The sequence below is a fragment of the Hetaerina americana genome, unplaced genomic scaffold (genome assembly GCF_022747635.1).
Source record: "Hetaerina americana unplaced genomic scaffold, ioHetAmer1.1.p SCAF_3, whole genome shotgun sequence".
NCBI classification, from domain to species: Eukaryota; Metazoa; Arthropoda; class Insecta; order Odonata; family Calopterygidae; genus Hetaerina; species Hetaerina americana.
In genome coordinates, this window is record NW_027286874.1 from 102,219,606 (window position 1) to 102,237,653 (window position 18,048).

At 36.2% G+C, this 18,048-nt stretch overlaps 1 protein-coding gene across 2 annotated transcripts in view; it reads left to right on the top strand.

Moving 5' to 3' along the window:
* The window catches only part of Ubr1 (Ubr1 ubiquitin ligase), a 90,790-nt gene that overhangs the window by 65,902 nt on the left and 6,840 nt on the right, over positions 1-18,048 (top strand). The window contains exons 21-32 of one of the 2 annotated variants that reach the window (XM_071588287.1): positions 2,212-2,524; positions 4,529-4,657; positions 4,780-4,897; positions 6,117-6,243; positions 9,818-10,099; positions 10,960-11,157; positions 12,548-12,749; positions 14,134-14,397; positions 15,481-15,678; positions 16,183-16,410; positions 16,512-16,736; positions 17,178-17,455. In XM_071588287.1, coding sequence (XP_071444388.1) covers positions 2,212-2,524; positions 4,529-4,657; positions 4,780-4,897; positions 6,117-6,243; positions 9,818-10,099; positions 10,960-11,157; positions 12,548-12,749; positions 14,134-14,397; positions 15,481-15,678; positions 16,183-16,410; positions 16,512-16,736; positions 17,178-17,455 — 2,562 coding nt within the window. The remainder of the gene's footprint in view (positions 1-2,211; positions 2,525-4,528; positions 4,658-4,779; positions 4,898-6,116; positions 6,244-9,817; positions 10,100-10,959; positions 11,158-12,547; positions 12,750-14,133; positions 14,398-15,480; positions 15,679-16,182; positions 16,411-16,511; positions 16,737-17,177; positions 17,456-18,048) is intronic. The other variant, XM_071588288.1, reaches the window with a different exon arrangement.

Genomic DNA, 18,048 nt, shown 5'->3' on the forward strand with positions numbered 1-18,048 from the left:
TTGCTGGAAAAATACTTACTATTAATTATTTCTTCCTGCATCAGGTGTAGAAAGTGGTTACCACTAATATGAATGTCAATGATATCACTAAGTTGAGTTGGTAGTAAGTAGTAATGTTTCGTTGAAAGTATTTCCTTAAAAAAATACCCAAATAAATTGTTCAAGTAAACTGTAGTGTGTTTAGTTACATCTCACATGTAGTGCTGCAGCAAAACATCATACGCATTGGGTTCACGGGGTGTTACCCCTTTTCCAATAGATGCATGCATTGTGTATCTCTCCCAATAAACTCGAATAACAGGAGCTAAGTATTCCATAAAAAGTGAAAATGATAATAAATTCATGGGATTTTAACCGTAAACCAGAAGGTAACTGTACAATATTGCATTTAAATTTGAATTTGTGAATTACGTTACAAACACCAAAACATGGCAGCTGAAAGGCAATTGACCAGCCCAGCAATGGCAAATTTCCAGGATTCTGTGATGAATAAACATTGATATTCGTGTAGCTGCTAATTTTTTAATGTAACTGTTCAATTTTCTTTGTAAGAGGGTCATCCGGAAAGTAGTACCCGTTCGTGAAATAAAGACACAAAAGTAAATATTAACAAACATAAAAAATTTTATTTGAAAGAGGATACTTTAAACTACTTCTCAACATAATCTCCAAGCAAATTAAGGCATTTGTCATAACGTGTGACAAGTTTCTGTATTCCTGCTGCATAGTCCTTCGCCGCCAGCTCATTGAGATACGCGAGGGACCCATCTTGCACAAATTTTTGCATAATGCAGATGGTGTTTAACAATTTCATGAACAATTGTTCGAGAAACATTGGGAAAATGCTCACAGATGTCATCAATTGTGACGCGCCGATCGTTCCTCACGAATTCGTCAACTGAGCTCACCAGTTGGTCTGTAATGACAGACGGTCTCCCCGAACGCTCATCGTCGTGTGTGTTCCCCCTCCCCATGTTGAAGTTGCGACACCACCGCCGAACAGACGACTCGTCCATTACATTGTCTCCATACACCTCCTTTAATTGGCGATGAATATCACATGGGCGAACGTTTCTTGCATTGAGGAATTTAATCACTGCCCTCACTTCACAACTGGCGGCGTTCTCAATTTTTTTAAACATTGTAAACAATCACAGAAACAACACAGGCAATGCTAGCGTCACGCAACTTGGCTCAGAGAAGGCAGACAAGCCACTGAAGCTATCTGACCTCGTCCAGCGGCTACTCGCGTCGTCAGCACCTCATGCGGCACGAACGGGTACTACTTTCCGGATGACCCTCGTTCTTAGTGTTAACATAAAAATTATATGATCTTTTCTGCTGATCAAAATATGTTTAGTAAATTCTGACCTGAAAACTCAGGGTGCATCTAATGCGCCAGGAGATATTGCATATTAAAGGTCAACTGCCCTTAGTGAATCATGAAATGTTCTCCATCTTGAAATTTCATAACTGAAAATGCACACCATGCACTGATAGTTTCCTATCCATTACAGGCCAAAAGAAAATTCAGTTTTTATTACTGACCAAAATTGCAATTTTCAACTAGCTAGCAAATTAACATAAATCTTTCAAAATGGGAAAGTTCATCTTTGTAACAAGTTTCCCATTCTTGCAGTGCTACCTTTTGTAGAATATCCAGCTTCTGCTTGATTTTGTGTTTGTTTTTTCACCTGTCAATTTTTAAATCAATATAAATGAACATCAAAATGAAGCAATATCGAGAACTAAGGTAATGGCTGCAGAACTTCTTTAAGTGAAATATTACCGGGGCCGTATCATGCTATAAAGATAAAAAAGCTGTATCAATATGTTATTGAATTAAGAGATTATTTATTTGGAGGCACACATCATGCAGGGTGTAAATAAAAGTTTATATTGTATTCATAGATTTTAGAAGCATGAAGAAATGGTATGAATTAGAAAAACATAATTGCAAAAACATTAAAACATGTTAAGGCTCTGATGTAATTGGTGTCACCAAGCCCATAAAGTCTTGTGTCTTTTACCTGGCACTACTTAAAGCTTACAATTAAACGTTGTTTGAATGAAGCAAGATAAAATTAATGGATTTTTGCTGTTTTCTCTAGTCATTCTTAAAAGCTGAACGCATGCAATGTTTGATCTAAGATTACTGAACACTTTTTTTTAACGAAACAATTTGAATTATGTTCTTTTGAATTCCCTCAGATCAGCTGATCTCAGAGCAAGGAGCTTCTCGGAAGCTCAGCTTCACAAAACTCTTCATCTAATTGGTTACGCCCTGCATGAGGAGGAGAGGAGCCGAAAGCGAGCCAAAGAAGCAGAGGCCAAGCGTGCCCTCGGGGAAGATGGAGCGATAGATGCAATGGCAGAAGTAGGTGATGCTGTTGCCGGATTCTTTTGCTTTACGGAGAGAGCTGAGAGAGTTGGAATACCCAAAATTATTGAGAAGCTAGTTGGAAGTCCAAGGGTTGAGGCGCACACAGATATGTTGCTGTGGACAATTGGGAAATTTAATCAGGTAATGTTTCATCTGTTGAAAATTTACAATAAATCTGTAGTTGAAGGCCTTTTTCTGCATCTCAGATGCACTTTACCAACTGAAGTAGAACTTAATAGGCATGGTTTCAAAAATATGCCAGTGTTGCATATTCATGCTTTCTTTCTATGTAGGCTCCCCAGTTAATTATTTGAAATCATTCCAAATGTTTTGAATAGGACTGAAAAGGTATACAGATTCATTTCCTCTATTAAATAATTTTATTTAGGCCATAGATAATTCATCAGCTTCTTATTATATACCAGTAGGGTACTGTTTTTGTCCCATTATTAGCCTTTTGCTGCGAAAGTCACTTATTAATAGTGGCTCAGCAAATTCACATTTAGGCACTTAGATAGAAAACATTTGTGGCTTCTGTCGTGAGTGTTAGACAAAATGTTAGCAAACTGGGAAATTGTGTAAAAAATCAATTTCATTAACTTTTGAATAATTTGGTGTTTCTCCAATATCCTTAGTTAATCTCTTGCCCAAGAATTGTCTTGTAAAGAGTATCATTTCATATGTTGTATTTACATCTAAGAAAGATTAGCAGCATTTCAAACTATATAAAAGGGAAATAAATAATTGACAACTTATGGGCTAAATGAGATATTCTGACAAAGTTTTCATTGGCATTCATTCCACACTTTAAGTATAGCCACGGAATTATTACTATTTGCACTTAATAATGTTATATACACGTAAAATACATCACTGGATTTCAGTGTTCAACTGTTTGAATTGTAATAGCACAAATAGTTGTCTTCTCTAATGATTTGAGATGCAGCAAAAACTACATCATCTGATGATAAACAAATACAGATAATCAAATATTTATAGTTAGTTATATGATGAGTGATAACAACTATGATAATTTTGGAAGAGCAGAGAGTTTGTGATGTATGCATTACCTGTGGATTGAGGGGGATGTTGTAGTCCAGGGGGCAGAGCGTTGGGCCACTGACCTGAGGGCCCGGTTCATTCTGGGCACCTTTAGCTTAACCCAACGTGTGTGATTTTCTGGGGTGGCAGATATTTCTGGGTAACCATGGCCAGCTCTGGAAAAGGAACTGATCCCCCATGATGTGATGAATTTCTCATGGTGCATAGGACTTTGTGCAAGATGTGCTCTGCCCTCACCTATCAAACAAACCTTCAAGTTGATAATTGTGGTTGGTTAAATGTGACTTGAAGAACATATCCCTAACACTATTGTTTAGATTTGGAATCACATTAGTGCAGAGGAGGGTTATGTTTGGATGAATGTGAGTTTTCAGTGTTGAGCTTAAATTTTAAATGATTCCAAGAATAGATTCTCTTCCATTCATGTCATCGCTGCAGATTGTGCAATCTGGAAATAAGCGCATGTGTGCAAAAAGAAGGATTGGAAAATAATTTTGGTATTTTCCTGGACAAATTCTCTTTAAGTCAATGACAATCAAAAAAGGTTTTTTCACAATGGTTGTGGTATAGCATTTGAGTTATAGTTTCAAAAGATACCTCTTCTATACTTGGAATTTACAATTTAAGTCTTTAAAAGTCAAACCAATAATTCTGTAAATAACCACTTGGTGTAAATAAGTAGATTTTCTTCAGATTAGAACCAACAGGAGGCACCTTCAAAATCAATATGAGTCATTTTACTAGACAATCTTGGTTTCAACTCGTCAAATTGCCATTAAGGAAATTTTGATTGTACCGTGTCATTAAACTCCAATTTCGTTTTCATTTCTTTAATGTTTTCTTAATAAATGTCTACTTATATTAAAATTAAGTTTTGGAGAGGTGAACTGACAATTTTTTTAACTTTTAAGAATTTTTTTCTTATGATGTCAATTAAAATGACCAGTGCCAGTGTCTGATGCAGATGAAATAGCTGGTATGATTGTTTGACCAAACCTGTCCTTGTTAGTTTTTGTCAGTGTAAGTTTTTTTTACTGTACCGTGATACAGTTTCTTGAAGATGTAACTAATTATTTGATGCAGGTTGCTGCCTTGCGAAATGCATCATCACCTGTCGGTGGTGAGCCATCTGGCCGAGAGCCTCAAGCTGAGGGATCTGAGTCAAGCCGTGAGGTCCTTAAAAGGAGAGAGGGTAAAGATGAAGCATCCAAGGTGTGTGTGCATCTAGTTTTTGACCATGGTCAGAGTTTGCCTTGACTGGCACTTCTCTTTGGAAGTTGTATTTGATTCTGTATGTTTAATTTTTCCTTTTGAGTGTACACGTTGATACTTAGCAGGAAAAAGAAAGGAGAACCAAAATGGCAGCAATGAAACGTGCTAAAGTTATGGAGCAGATGATGGCAATGCAGAGAAGTTTCTTGAAAGAGAATGCCCAACTCTTTGAGGCCACAAGTAAGTAATGTCCATGTAACGGCTAAATCCTCTTCTTGCTTCAATGTGTCTACAGATAATGACATTAAAATTTGTTTAAGTCATGTTTAGAGCACAAATGGTATTTATAAATGTATTAAATGGTGAAATACTTCTCTAGTAATTTCCTGGCAACAACAATTAAGTTCTGCAACGTATGATTTAGCATACAGGGTTCGTCCGGAAAATAAGTGTACCGACTCCTGGGCTGGGCGCGCCACTCCAGGCGCGCCCAGCACCGCTCTGACGGGCTGCGATTGGAGGGGGGTATGTTGGCAAGCGACGCTGAAAAAGGCAGTCGGCTCTGAGCTGTGGTGTAGTGAGGAGCTCTGTTAACGCGAACCTCCACGCTCGACCCACGTCACGGAACGCGATGCCGAAGTTTTTGGAGCAGCGTCATTCCATCAAATTTGCGGTAAAGCTTGGGAAATTGTCTACCGAAACTGTCGGTATGATTAACCAGGCTTACGGGGAGTCAGCCATGTCCAGAAACATGATCTTTCGGTGGCACAAGATGTTCGTGGAGGGCAGAGAAGAGGTTGACGACGTCTTCGAGAGGTTCCCGATGATGCCTTCACGGGAGCGTTCCAGGAATGGGAACGCCGCTGGAACAAGTGTATCGACTCACAAGGGTCCTATTTTGAGGAATATTAGCTTAAGATGTGTAAAAGTGTAATAAATTTTTTTTCCTGAGCTCAGTACACTTATTTTCCAGACGAACCCTGTATATGTTCAATATAATCAAGAAATGTCTTGCTCCTTGAGGTAAATGAAATCTTCTTATAGCTCATTGCCAACTCGCATTTTTTTGGGTCAAAAATTCCATGTCTGGAAGCAGGATAAAAAGATAGTTCATTGACAATTTTGGTTCATAAATTTTATTTGTTTATGCTTTTCTTGCATAAATTGGATACTTTTAAAAAAAATTTATTTATTTAGAAAAATATGTATTTATTTTTCTTGCGCCCATGCTGGTTCATTTTCATGTTGCATCAAGAAGTTAACTCATTCTCTTATTTTGTACTTGTATTTGAGCCCAGGCCACATTAATCTTTTATGCCTAATAATGACCTGTACTGCCTCGTGTACAAGCATCCAGGGTCACTATTCTTTTTAAAAATGCTTGAATTAAACAGTCTTTTACAGCATACACTACAGTAAACTATATGAACATAAGTATTCATACAACGGGCCCTTTCAGTTCCAGATGTGGAAAATAGTGGCGTTGATGCAGATATTGAATTGGTTGAAGAAAGTGAAACTTCTTTTGTTGGCGATCCTATTGCTTTTGGTCCTCGGCAGACCCCACCTGTAGGGTTTCAAAAGCGGTAAGGAATTGACTAAAATATTCTCAATTTTCATTTATAGTTTGTTGTCATCCTAAAAGAGATTGAAGTGTTCAAGTAGGAGATACTGAGTGCATTGTTAAATGAGCTGAGGTCAATACATTTAATTTATAAGGCTCACTTCATGTTGTTTCATCGATGCAATGTTCATCTATAATTTTTTTTGTATAGTATATTCTATTGTTTCAGGCTTCACTTTGTGGAAGTATTTAATATCCATTACTTAAAAGGAAAGAAAGACTCATACTTTTCCACAGATTTTTGTATAGGTTTAGTTTAAAATATTTTGGGATTAAAGTCACCCAAACTGATCATTTTTCACTGCAATAACAGATGTGATAATAATTCAAAGAAAATCAGAAGTCCTTATCTGCAAGAACTGCACTCTTGAGATCTTTTCTTTCCATTCATTCCATTGTTTATAAGACAGCAAGTCATCATGCAAATGCATGATAATTTGTTGATTAGTTGGAAGTTCAGTATGTCATATTTACAGCCTAAAAAGTCTAACTTTCCAAAAGTTAAGTCTGAATCATCCAAGGGCGTACATGGGAAGTTGCTGTTGCAGTTGAGTGTAGATCAGTTACAGGAAATACATCTCAAATGCTGTTTTTGTTCCTGATTTCAATCTAATCCATCATTAGAATGAAAATATTTATTGGCATGCACATTTAATATTATTATTCTATAGTCATATACACAGGAATGCTTATAAATATACAAGGCTAACACGGTCATCATCTCATGAAACCCTAGCAAAGGAAAACCATCAGATGCAGGGCACAAGACACAGAAGAAGAAGAAGAAGATCGAATAAGTTAGAATAGGAACTTGGAACGTGAGGAAAAAGTTAAAGACAGGAAAATCAGAAAAATTAAGCAATAGATGGAAAGAGAAAACATTGTATTTTAGGTTTATGCAAGGTGAGGTGGAAGGATGGTGGGGATTACTGGAGTGATAGATATAGACTAATCTACAGTGAAGGGGCGAGAGCTAACAAGGGATTTCCATAATATTTAATTAAAATGTAGGAAGAAGCAAAGTTAACACAGAGAAAGCAACAGAAGAATATTACTAGTAGAGATAAAAGCAGAACCGAAGAACTTGGTTATTGTTCAGGTATACATGCCACCAAGCAATCATAAGGAGGAAGGAGTTGATAGGATATACGATCAGTTAAATGGCATTATCAGGTATGTCCGTATAGGGAAACATTTGATAGTGATGAGGGGTATTAATGCAACGATAGGTGAAGGAAGAGATGATGATGAGGTTGGGGACTATGGTTTAGGTACTGGTTAGGTAATGGAATTTAAGAAGAATTAACTGTAATGACAAGGAACGAGTATCAGCAGACTGTAGAGAAAATCATGAATGACGGAGGAGAGCGGAGTACTCGTGAAAAAAAATGGAAATATATCAAAAAAGGGATATTAATAGCAATATCACGAAGTTCTGTATTAACAGTTAGGGATAAGTCGGGTGATATAATAGTTGAAACTGAAAAGATAATATAGATAGGGAAGAAATATACTGAAGAACTGTATGGTTAAGAACTTAGGCCAACGAGTTTAGTCATAGAAAAAGAATATGACATAGATGAAGATAGCTTAGGTCCAGGCAAACTTAATGGTGAGATAGAAAGGGTACTAAGGGAGTTGCAATCAAATAACACCTTGGAAGTAGACAACATTCCTGCAGAACTACTAAAAGATAAAGGAAAATATGGGAGGAAGAGTATAATGGACTGATTCATAGCATCATTGAGGAAGAATCTGGCCGGAAGACTTGGTGAGATCAGTGTTAGTTCTTATTCTGAAAAAGGTAAAGGCTACATCATATGCAGACTACAGAACAATAAGTTTGATTTCCCAGGCAGCTGAAGTGGTTCTCATGATCATTAACTAAAGGATGGAGATCAGGGCAAATGATATTTTAGAGGATGATCAGTTTGGGTTTAAGAATACAATGTAGAATACAATCAGGATGTATTTTCTTGTTTCGTTGATTTCAAAAAGGCAGTTAATGGGGTGAATTGTCATAAACTAATGAGTATAATGAAAATAGGAATAGATTGGGAGAACAGAAGGCTAATCCGCAACCTGTGCATGTCTCAGACTGCTCAGGTGCGAGTGAGGAGAGTCCGGATGGGCAGCATGATGAAGAGATGTAAGCAGGGTTGTCCATTATCACCGGTTCTGCTCAACATATATGTGGAGGAAATGATTAAAGAGTCATGGGAAGAACTGGATATAGGAATAGGAGTCTACAAAAAATTCATAAAATCAGGTTTGTTGATAAACGAGCTTTATTTTCTCAGTCAGTCCAGGTAATGCAAGCATTGCTGTGTGAATTGAAAATTCAGAGCTATGGATCTGGGATGAGAATAAATGTAAATAAAATGAAGGTTATGTGGTTTTTACAGAAAGAGAAAGGCTAGACTAGAGCAAGTAGGACAGTTTACATATCTCGAAAGTGTTTTGGGCCAAAATGGATGTAGTAGTAAGGCATAAGGAGAGGAATGGTATTAGGCAAAGAAGCTTCCTAAGGAGGAGGGAATAGATGACAGGGACATTGAGTGAAGATGTGAAGAAAAGGCCTGTTCAACCTTTGTTATGGAGCTAGTTATGTTCAGCGCAAAGACATGGACATGGAAGCAGGATGATAGACATAGATTGGAGGATTTTAAAATATGGGTTTGGAGAAGGATGGAAGAGGTGAAATGGACCAAAAGTAAAACAGGTGAGAAAAGTGGGTATGCTAGGTATGCTAGGTGGGAAGGGATGGTTGGGAGAAATAATAAGGAGACAGGAAAAATGGATGAAGCAATGGCATGTTGATTAGCAGTGGGATGTTGAAGACTGTGATAGAGGCTAGAATGTTAGGCAAATGATGAAAGGGCAGGAATAGGATCGGGATGAAGGTAAGAAGGAAGTCTGAGATGAAAAGGGGCTTGTTGTAGAGTAGGATGTTGGGTTTTTTTAGGAATAACAACATATTTATTTGGTAGTTGTGTCCATCTGAAACCTTCCTTAACTCCTTAACTGGCAGATTTATAAATAATAACGATAATCTTAAAAAAAAATACTTAAATAATGGTAAGTTTTCCACATTTTTACTACACCATAGTAATTTAAAGGCTAGTAAATTGATGAAATGCAGTTTTCAATATTTTAAAACTGTTTTGGGGCATTATGAGAGCAGAACAAGCCAGTCATACGTATTGTTTCAGATACTGTGTAATCTGATTCTTCAATTTATTCATGACAACATTAGTAGATACAGGTGATTTCTTACAAATACACGAGTATATGTTAGTTCAATTGATTGAATTGAAAACATTACATTTTATCACATATGTCTGGCCTTCGTCGTAAGTAATCCTTTGTGAGAGCCAAAGGTTATTGGTTATGTTTTTATTTCTATCATTAAAGCAAACTAGGGTTTTATAATTCTTTCTTATCAAAATTGAATGGAATGTTCAAGATTTTAATAGTTTTAGGTTTATTGTTTTTTCCAATTCCTCTTCTAATCAAACTATTCTATGTATTTCTAGATATACTTGCATTCTGTGCCAAGAAGAAGAGGATGTAGTCAGGGGGAGCAAGCATGCATTGGTTCTTTCTGCGTTTGTTCAGCGCTCCACTGTTCTGTGCTTGGAAAGGGACCGTGTTCCAAAATCTCTCTCTGAGCTGATAGGCGCAAAATCAAACAAAAGTTTGAGTTCAGCCAATTCAAATAGTAGTGCACCAGCATCATCTTATATTTGGGTCAAACAAAAAAGTAATTTAGAGAGCGCTGGAGGAAAGGATAATAATGGAGAAAATAAAGAAGCGAGGTAATTTACATAATGCATTTGCCTAATTCTTATTATGATAATGGTTTCTCGGAATTCATAGCATGACTCAAAAATAGTTTTCTCTAATTATATGCAATACTTTCTCCCATTGTTAATTTCATATTTTAAATAAATGTAAGGGTTATTTGTAAAAATCAAAGTTTGGAAAGTTGATCATGGGGGAAGCAAAAATAATATCATATATGCTGTTAAATTACAATAAAGGTGAAATATTTAAAAAGTGACCTTTACACTGTTAAGGTGAGCCTAAGTTGCATTACTTATTTGTCTAATGTACTTCATATATGTATGTATGGCTTTCAGGATTCATATATCGATCTGCCCTCACTCGTTCACTTACCATTCCTTTGAAGAAGCATTTAGAAAGATTATTTCATAGTAAGCTGTTTTATGCCCAAAGGGTGCCTTATTAAATGTTTAAATGGTGGCTCGTACTAGAATTTAGTATTGGTTGCTTTGAAAAATTTGAGTAATGCTGAATTCTTTGATATGAGAAAACTTCTCCCCTGCAAAGCATAATGCTGTGATTTTAATAATCTGAGGTTGTATCTATTTATTAATACAAGGAGGTACCTCAGAAAATTTTAATTTTTAAGCATAGCTACAATCATTGATTATTGGGTACTTAAACCTTCAAACCAAATTTATAAGTTTTATGAAAATTTGTGACATTACAGAAAATTTCTCACTGCAGTGCTGAAATCAAGTGTTATTCAGTTGATTTTTTATGGACTGCTAGTAATAAATCCAACTCTTTTGGTAATTATATAAAAATTCTTATGACATAGTAAAAAGCAGGGATGTTATGTTTTACCTAAGTTTTTTTTTAATCATTAAAGAACTTCAAAGGATGACAGTCAGGAAAGCAGTATGAGTGTTGAAGAAGCGACAGAGGAAGTGGATGTTGGTGGCCTCTGCCTTGGATGGAACCTTGGTCCTGCACCCCATACTTCCACTTGTGGTCATGTCATGCATGCGGACTGCTGGCAGAAATACTATGACAGTGTTTTACAAAGGGAAAACAGGAGACCTCACAGGTACCAACAGTCAAGTTATATTTATCAACATTATTTTTACTCACTCTTGTCATTTGGTATTCAGTGATAAGGTAATATTTTTACAGTTGTTGCCATTTTTGGTTGCTACTTTGTAAATGTGTTGTTTTCCTTAATTTATATTTTAAAATATGCCTGTTATTAGTTTTAATAATACAAGGTGTCTACCAGTCCAAAAATATGAACAAACCGGGTTTATGTGGAGATTTGAAGAATCCGGAAAAGAGCTTGAATTGTGTCCAATCTATTGGGACTATTTTTGCTATTTATATCAGTTCTAAATATGACTGATTTGATTTTGGCATCTTAGCATTTATGATGGGTTGACCTTGCAAGTGTGAGGGCTGTTGATCTATTGTTCAGATGTAAAATAATCAACTAATCATTTGAATTGTATGAAATTCAACAGTGAACCTTGGGATAGCTGTTAAAAACTCACATGACGACTAAACACACTTATTATAATTCCTGAATAATTGTTTAATTGACAGTACCTGTGCCAGTCAATGGTTCAGTAACTAATTCTGCCTCAGCACTTCAATGACAAAGAAAAAAATTGATGATGCCAAAGCTTAAGCACTTCCTAAGCTCCTCCTAAGCACTTTACTTTCCTTAACCAAAAATAATGGCAGCATATAATATTTTGCATTACTCAGAGGTATTAAAAGTTTTCTTTGTGCTTCTGAAAGGAGATATGAAGAAATAGTCTCAAAGTCATATTTTGTTACAGTTTATTAATTAGTACATAGTTTTTATGAATCCTGTTTCTTCAGTTTTATTGAATTTAGCATTTGCTCTATTGAAGCAAGTGAGCTGGCACTTGCAATCCAGTTTCAGTGTGACCGCATTCAAATGGGTTAAAAACACTGAAAATTCACAATTAAATAGCATTTTATAAATTTTTCATTAGAAATATTAATGGTGATTAGAAAGAAAAAATGCAATCCTTGATTCACATTGTTTATATAATAGAATGGATGTGAATATTGGGATAGCGGAAGGGGCCATTTTGGAACCATTTTGTCCCTTGGGTACATGAATGACTTGCCTGATTATTTTAGCCCTGCCAATGGACATTAAGTTATTCTTAATTCTGTTTACACTAGTGGACTGATATCTGGTGAATCCTTGAATAACTTGGCTGGTAAAAATGAAAAAGCTGTGCAACAGATATCACTTTGCTATGCAGCTAACTGCATTTACATCATCGAAGAAAAATTACATGTGATGCTTGTATTTTTCACATCGATCAAAGTATAATACTTTATTATGACAGCTAAACAAACGGTCTGCAAACCAGGTTCAATTCTTGGTTTTTTTGATTACCCACTTCTGAGTGGTATTGATTTTGTGATGTTTATCTTACTTTTAGGCTTCGGCAGCCTGCTAGTTTTGATGTGGAAAATAAGGAGTTTCTGTGTCCACTGTGTGAATGTTTGAGCAACACTGTCCTCCCATTGGTTCCATCACAACCTCCTAGATCTTCCAAGGGTTGCAGTAAAAAAGTGCCGACAGAAGAAAGCTTGCCGTTTGGTGTATGGGTTAAAGGCATTCAGTATACTTTGGATCAAGCCGTAAGTGAATATTCTCTACTGTATTTTTGCCATGACCATGTGTAAGAAATTTACCTCTTAAGCCTTTAAATAATTCATGTACTGTTTTAGAATATGCCATTTTTATTAATAGCTTATAGCTCCTGAATATGTGGAAATTAATGCCAAGTTTCAATATTTCCATTGTTGAAATATTATATACCCCAGAGGTTTAAAAACTATGTATAAACCCATGTACCACGTACAACTTTTTATTCTAAGGATATCAAAGAAATTAAATGCATATCTCACATGAATTCAGGTTTCATAGTTATCCCAACCCTTCTCAGAAGGCACCCAAGGTGGATCTTCTGACCCTCTCATCCTATGTTGGCCCAAGAAAGCGAGCAGAGGAGGAGAGAGTCAGAAGAATCAAATCAAGACATTAGTTTATATTGGCCATTGATAGTATAACATGAAAATGTGTGATCTCTGCTTTTGCATTTAAAAATAAAACAAAATAATTACTTTCAAAAATTGCTAATTTGCCATAAAAACTTTCTTTACAGTTTTAAAATTTCTGCATGAAAAAAGTATTTTCCGATTACTAGTCTTAGTGCTTATGTAAAATGAGTTGAGGAGAGGAAATCAGAATGAGAGAAATTACAGCTTGGCAAGTGTCATGTGGTAGACATCTTTACTGGTGTACAAATGTAGATACCAAATTTCCTGCATATTTCTGCTTTTAATTTTATATGAGGCACATTCAGTTCAGTGAGACCTACCCCTGGTGGTGAATCATATCTTGACCCAGTGTGACAAATACCGGAGGGCATTAGATACTTTAAAAATAAGGTATGATTTGTGTAATATTTTAGGGGATGGACCTAACTCTTTAAACCGAGTTTTAAACTTTTTAAAGGAAACTGGCCTAATGAGAAAACTGTAGCAGGGCTATTGGTTGTATTTATTTATCTATTTATTATAAGGATTTTGAAATTATAAGCCATGTGACAGTGGTGCTAAATGACCTTAACTGTCGACGCACCCTAAACATTACCGCTACAACTAAATTTTGGTATCAGTTAACTATTTATGAATGGAAATATGAGTTGATTATGTAAGAATTTTCTCCCAAATTTTATATAAGTTGTCGCTAAGAAATAAATTAATGTATTTGCTTAAAAATTATTGGTTTGTTTAAAGGGTGTACGTATTGCTCAAAGGGAATATTCATATTCCTCATTGTCATTTAAGAGTAAATTTTCTTAAAGTATCAGATGGCAATAATGGCATGGCAGGAATATTGCAGTCTTGCTCATATTGGTGAGAGAGATTATCTATTTTAAAGACCAGAGAAAATTAAGCAAAGTGCATGTTTACCTTACCGTGTTGAATGTTACTTTTTTTGTCATAAATTTTGTAGAAGGAGGATGATGGATGGACACGAGAGTCGCCCCCAAGGTCAGACATCACCACAGGGACCACCACACTGCCGGCTCGCAGGGGCTCATCAAGAATCCCTGTCCCAAGCAACTCCACCCTTGCTTCCTCCCCTACTCAGAGGGAAGCATCTGGCCCAGCAGGGACAGCCATTCGCCGTCACCGCCATTGCTCTGTATCCTCATCCTCATCCCACATTTCCAGTGGCACAAACACTGTGGATGTTCATCTTTGTCCACTAGCTAAGGTCTCATTGCCTTCATATCTTAAGTTGATTGTACAAACTTCCATCAATTTACAAATGGTTTCATTGTTCCAAAATATTAAGAGTCATATTAGCTTAAATTTGCAAATTGAGCCTGATTTTTTTTTTTTTCAATTTTACAATAATCTCCTCATTTCTACAATTGTAATGTCATTTTTAAGGGGAATCTCGTTACTTATTTTGACCTAGGAATTGAATAGAAACCACAGATTTCATGTAAAATATTTATTGCAGTTGAGTGGTACCATTACTCAGGTGAAATGGACATCATTGCGGCCAAAGACTTTTAGAAACCACCTAAATTAACTATCCTGCTAGCCTTATAAAGCCTTTGACTCCCAATGGCTGCATTTCAACTCCCTTGTCCCCCTCCATTCACAGGCCATCCCGAGTTCATATTCCGTCTGCTGAAAGCACCACCCTCCTTTCCCCTTTACCTGAATTGCAACCCCACACATCCCCCATAGCCTCCTCCTTACCTCCCCACCCTCTCCCACCATCTGAATCCTTCCCTTCACCCTCTCCCTGCTGAAAAAATTCCTCTGCAAATTTAGCGTGGTCACTGCTCTAAGTCTGATTACATTCATAGCAGTGTATATTTGTGGGGGATCAGTTCATCATTTTCCAGGGACAAAGGAGTGAAATATTCATTGCAAATTACCACAGCTATTGGTAGTCTCTGTTATAGCTTCCTGTGCCTCTATCGAATCTCAGAAAGAAAGGCTGTTAATGTTTCATGGTGACTTTAACATGCATTCTTTAACTCTGCAACTTTCTTTGCATCGATATCAAATGAATAATACACATCTTTCTCATTAGTAATGTATGGCAAAATGAATTTATATTGATGACTTACACTGCCCGTTCTCATTTTTATTAGTAATTTAATGTACAATGTGTACAGCTTTTCCATTCTTGTTAATCCATGCCAATCATTATGAGCAATGTAATTGAAAACAATGAGGTAGTTTAAAGATATGTTAGGTTGTAAGCAAATGGCTGTTGATTTTAATACTGTTTTTCTTCTGTTGTCTACCCTTTTCTTATTTTAATGTTTTGGTTTAGGTCGTTGAAAAACTAGGCCCAAAATATGGACCAAAATTTTCAAAGTTATTTCTGCTGAATGGAAATAATGGTTCTGGCAGTGTAGAAAATGATGATGATGTAGCAAAACCATCCCAAGGTGAACCAATGGAATTATCATTGCCCCTGTCTAACACACTTTGTGAGATGGTGCTCCTATTCTGTCAAACAACATTTGAGGTAAGAGCAAAAGATTCATTAAGCTTGTGTATTTTTCTCTCTACATACTTCTATGCATAGGATTTTTTAATTTTTTGAAATTGCTGACTTTTATCTTTTATGACAGGCATGATATCTAAGATTTCATTTTGCATTTCATGGTTTTGATAATTTCATTTCATGGCCCTTTTTAGAGTACATTTCCTGATAGCTGTACCTTTAAATGACCAAACGATGTAATTGTAGACTTCAATCTTAAGGCCTGCCTTGTAAGGAACTTAAACAACAGGGAAGATTAAAAATTGTAATAAATTGGAAAATTCATGGTCAACCAATTTTTAATCTAAAAATGAAATGTGAGATAACTGTCTGTAAGCCAATATGGCCCATAATATTTGTAATAAGTATCAACCTGAATTTCTTCATTAAGTAATTGTTTCTGAACCTGGCAGAGGATATATTTCTTTTCAATTGCCCATATTTAGTTTTTAAGTTCTTTCCAACAATTTGTCTTTTACATTTTAGATGGGAATGGACTCAGAACCTGAACTTGGGGATGAAATGATTCCCCTTTTGGCATGGCAGTCAACTGCGTACACCATCCATGCCATAGAGTGGCTGCTACGATCATCAGAGTCTCGTTACACAACGCCCCGCTCTCTTCTTGGCCACCTGTCATCCAGGCAGAGGGACTGCTTGCGAGGACTAATTCAATTGGCTAGCTCTATTGAAAGTGTTTGGAGGAAGCCCTTGGTGAGAACCTCTGAAGTTATCACTGATAATGCCATATTTTTAAATTGGCAATGCAAAGGTTTAATGTGAAACCATCTAAAATTTACATAATCTTCTTCTAGATATTGTCATGCCATGCTGTACGACTTCTGTACTTCCTACTACCAGAAGAATTAATGTCAGAAGGCTGTGAGAGTAAACCTCAAGAGTCTCATAGAAGCTCCATATGTTTACTGGATTGGGATTCATTTGGACTTTTAGTGCCACTTTTGATGACCTTACGTGGAATGTACCAAGGCTGTGAGACTGATGAACTGATTGAAGCTGTAAATGGCTCAAGCCTGAGGGTAAGCTGGTTTAATACAACAGATGCATTCACATCATCTAAAGGCAAATGGTAACAGTAATATTATGTATAATCAATAGTAAACTTTTTCAACAAAATTGATCAAAAATGACCCTTATGCCAAACATTGGTAAAATTTCACTGATAAGTAATAGGTTTATTTTTAAGTTTATAAACTTGATTGAGTGAAGATGAATACATAGGTATTATAAAGTAAGAGATGCGAGAATATTGAAAGCCAAAGTGTTCGGAAAACAAAAACAATAAGAACATGATTTGTAAGGCATCATTAAATGTACATATGCATTTAATGAGTTAGCAGCCCTCCAAACAAAATGTACCCATCAGGAACTAAACAATATCAAATGAAAATTTAAGAAAACAAACTTCATTTTTTTAGTAGAGAGCATTGACTGACGTGCACTTTTCTTTATAATTCTAGGATCTCTATGTTCTTCGACTAGTGTTGCTATCACACATCATCAAGATAGTCCTCACAGCTGACTTTGACAGCTTAAGGGAAGAACCCATGGAAGTGGATGGTGCAGCTGCTGCCCAGTGCTCCAGTGGCCCCTCATGGGGTGAGGAGGCGCCTCTGTATACTGGAGCAGAAGGTTTCCAGAAATTGGCAGCGAGTGTTAGGGAGACAGCTGGGCTGGACCCAACTCCCATTTTAGAAGTAAATCCTAAAGTTCTATGGAAGAAAGTTGCAAATGACAGGTAAAGAATTCTTTCTTACCTCATCAACCCTCAAGTTTGCATACGTAAATAATATTATTATTCAATGAAGCCATGGTCGTGAAAAAAATGGAGAATAAAGATTGTAGTGGAATCTGCCCAGTTATTCTTCTTTCATTAACGTCTAATATTCTCAGCTGTAATGCAAGTTAAATTTGGGTCTTGTTCATATGATAATAGTAGGTGGGAAATGCCGAAGGGTTAAAGAATTTAGTTAGTAATTTCAAAATCACAGCGTATTAAAGATTTATTTAGAGGTCATTCTAATATCTGTTACCTAAGTTTTTACGAGAAAACCTGAGGTTTTGAGCTACTAATTTCATCAGTGATTATGATTTAAAGTGTTTTCTTACTGTTCTGTGTAACATTAGACAACTATTGATAGAAAACTCCTAACTTGACCAACACTTAATGGTTTCCAGCATTAAATATCATTGCTGATATGGTGCAATCATGAGATAATAAGTACTCACAATCTGTAAAAGAAATTGCTCACCATATCCAGCTCATTTCCCCATGTTGAAGATTTTGATATAATATTCATAGCTGTTCAGGTATTAAATAAATAAAAATGA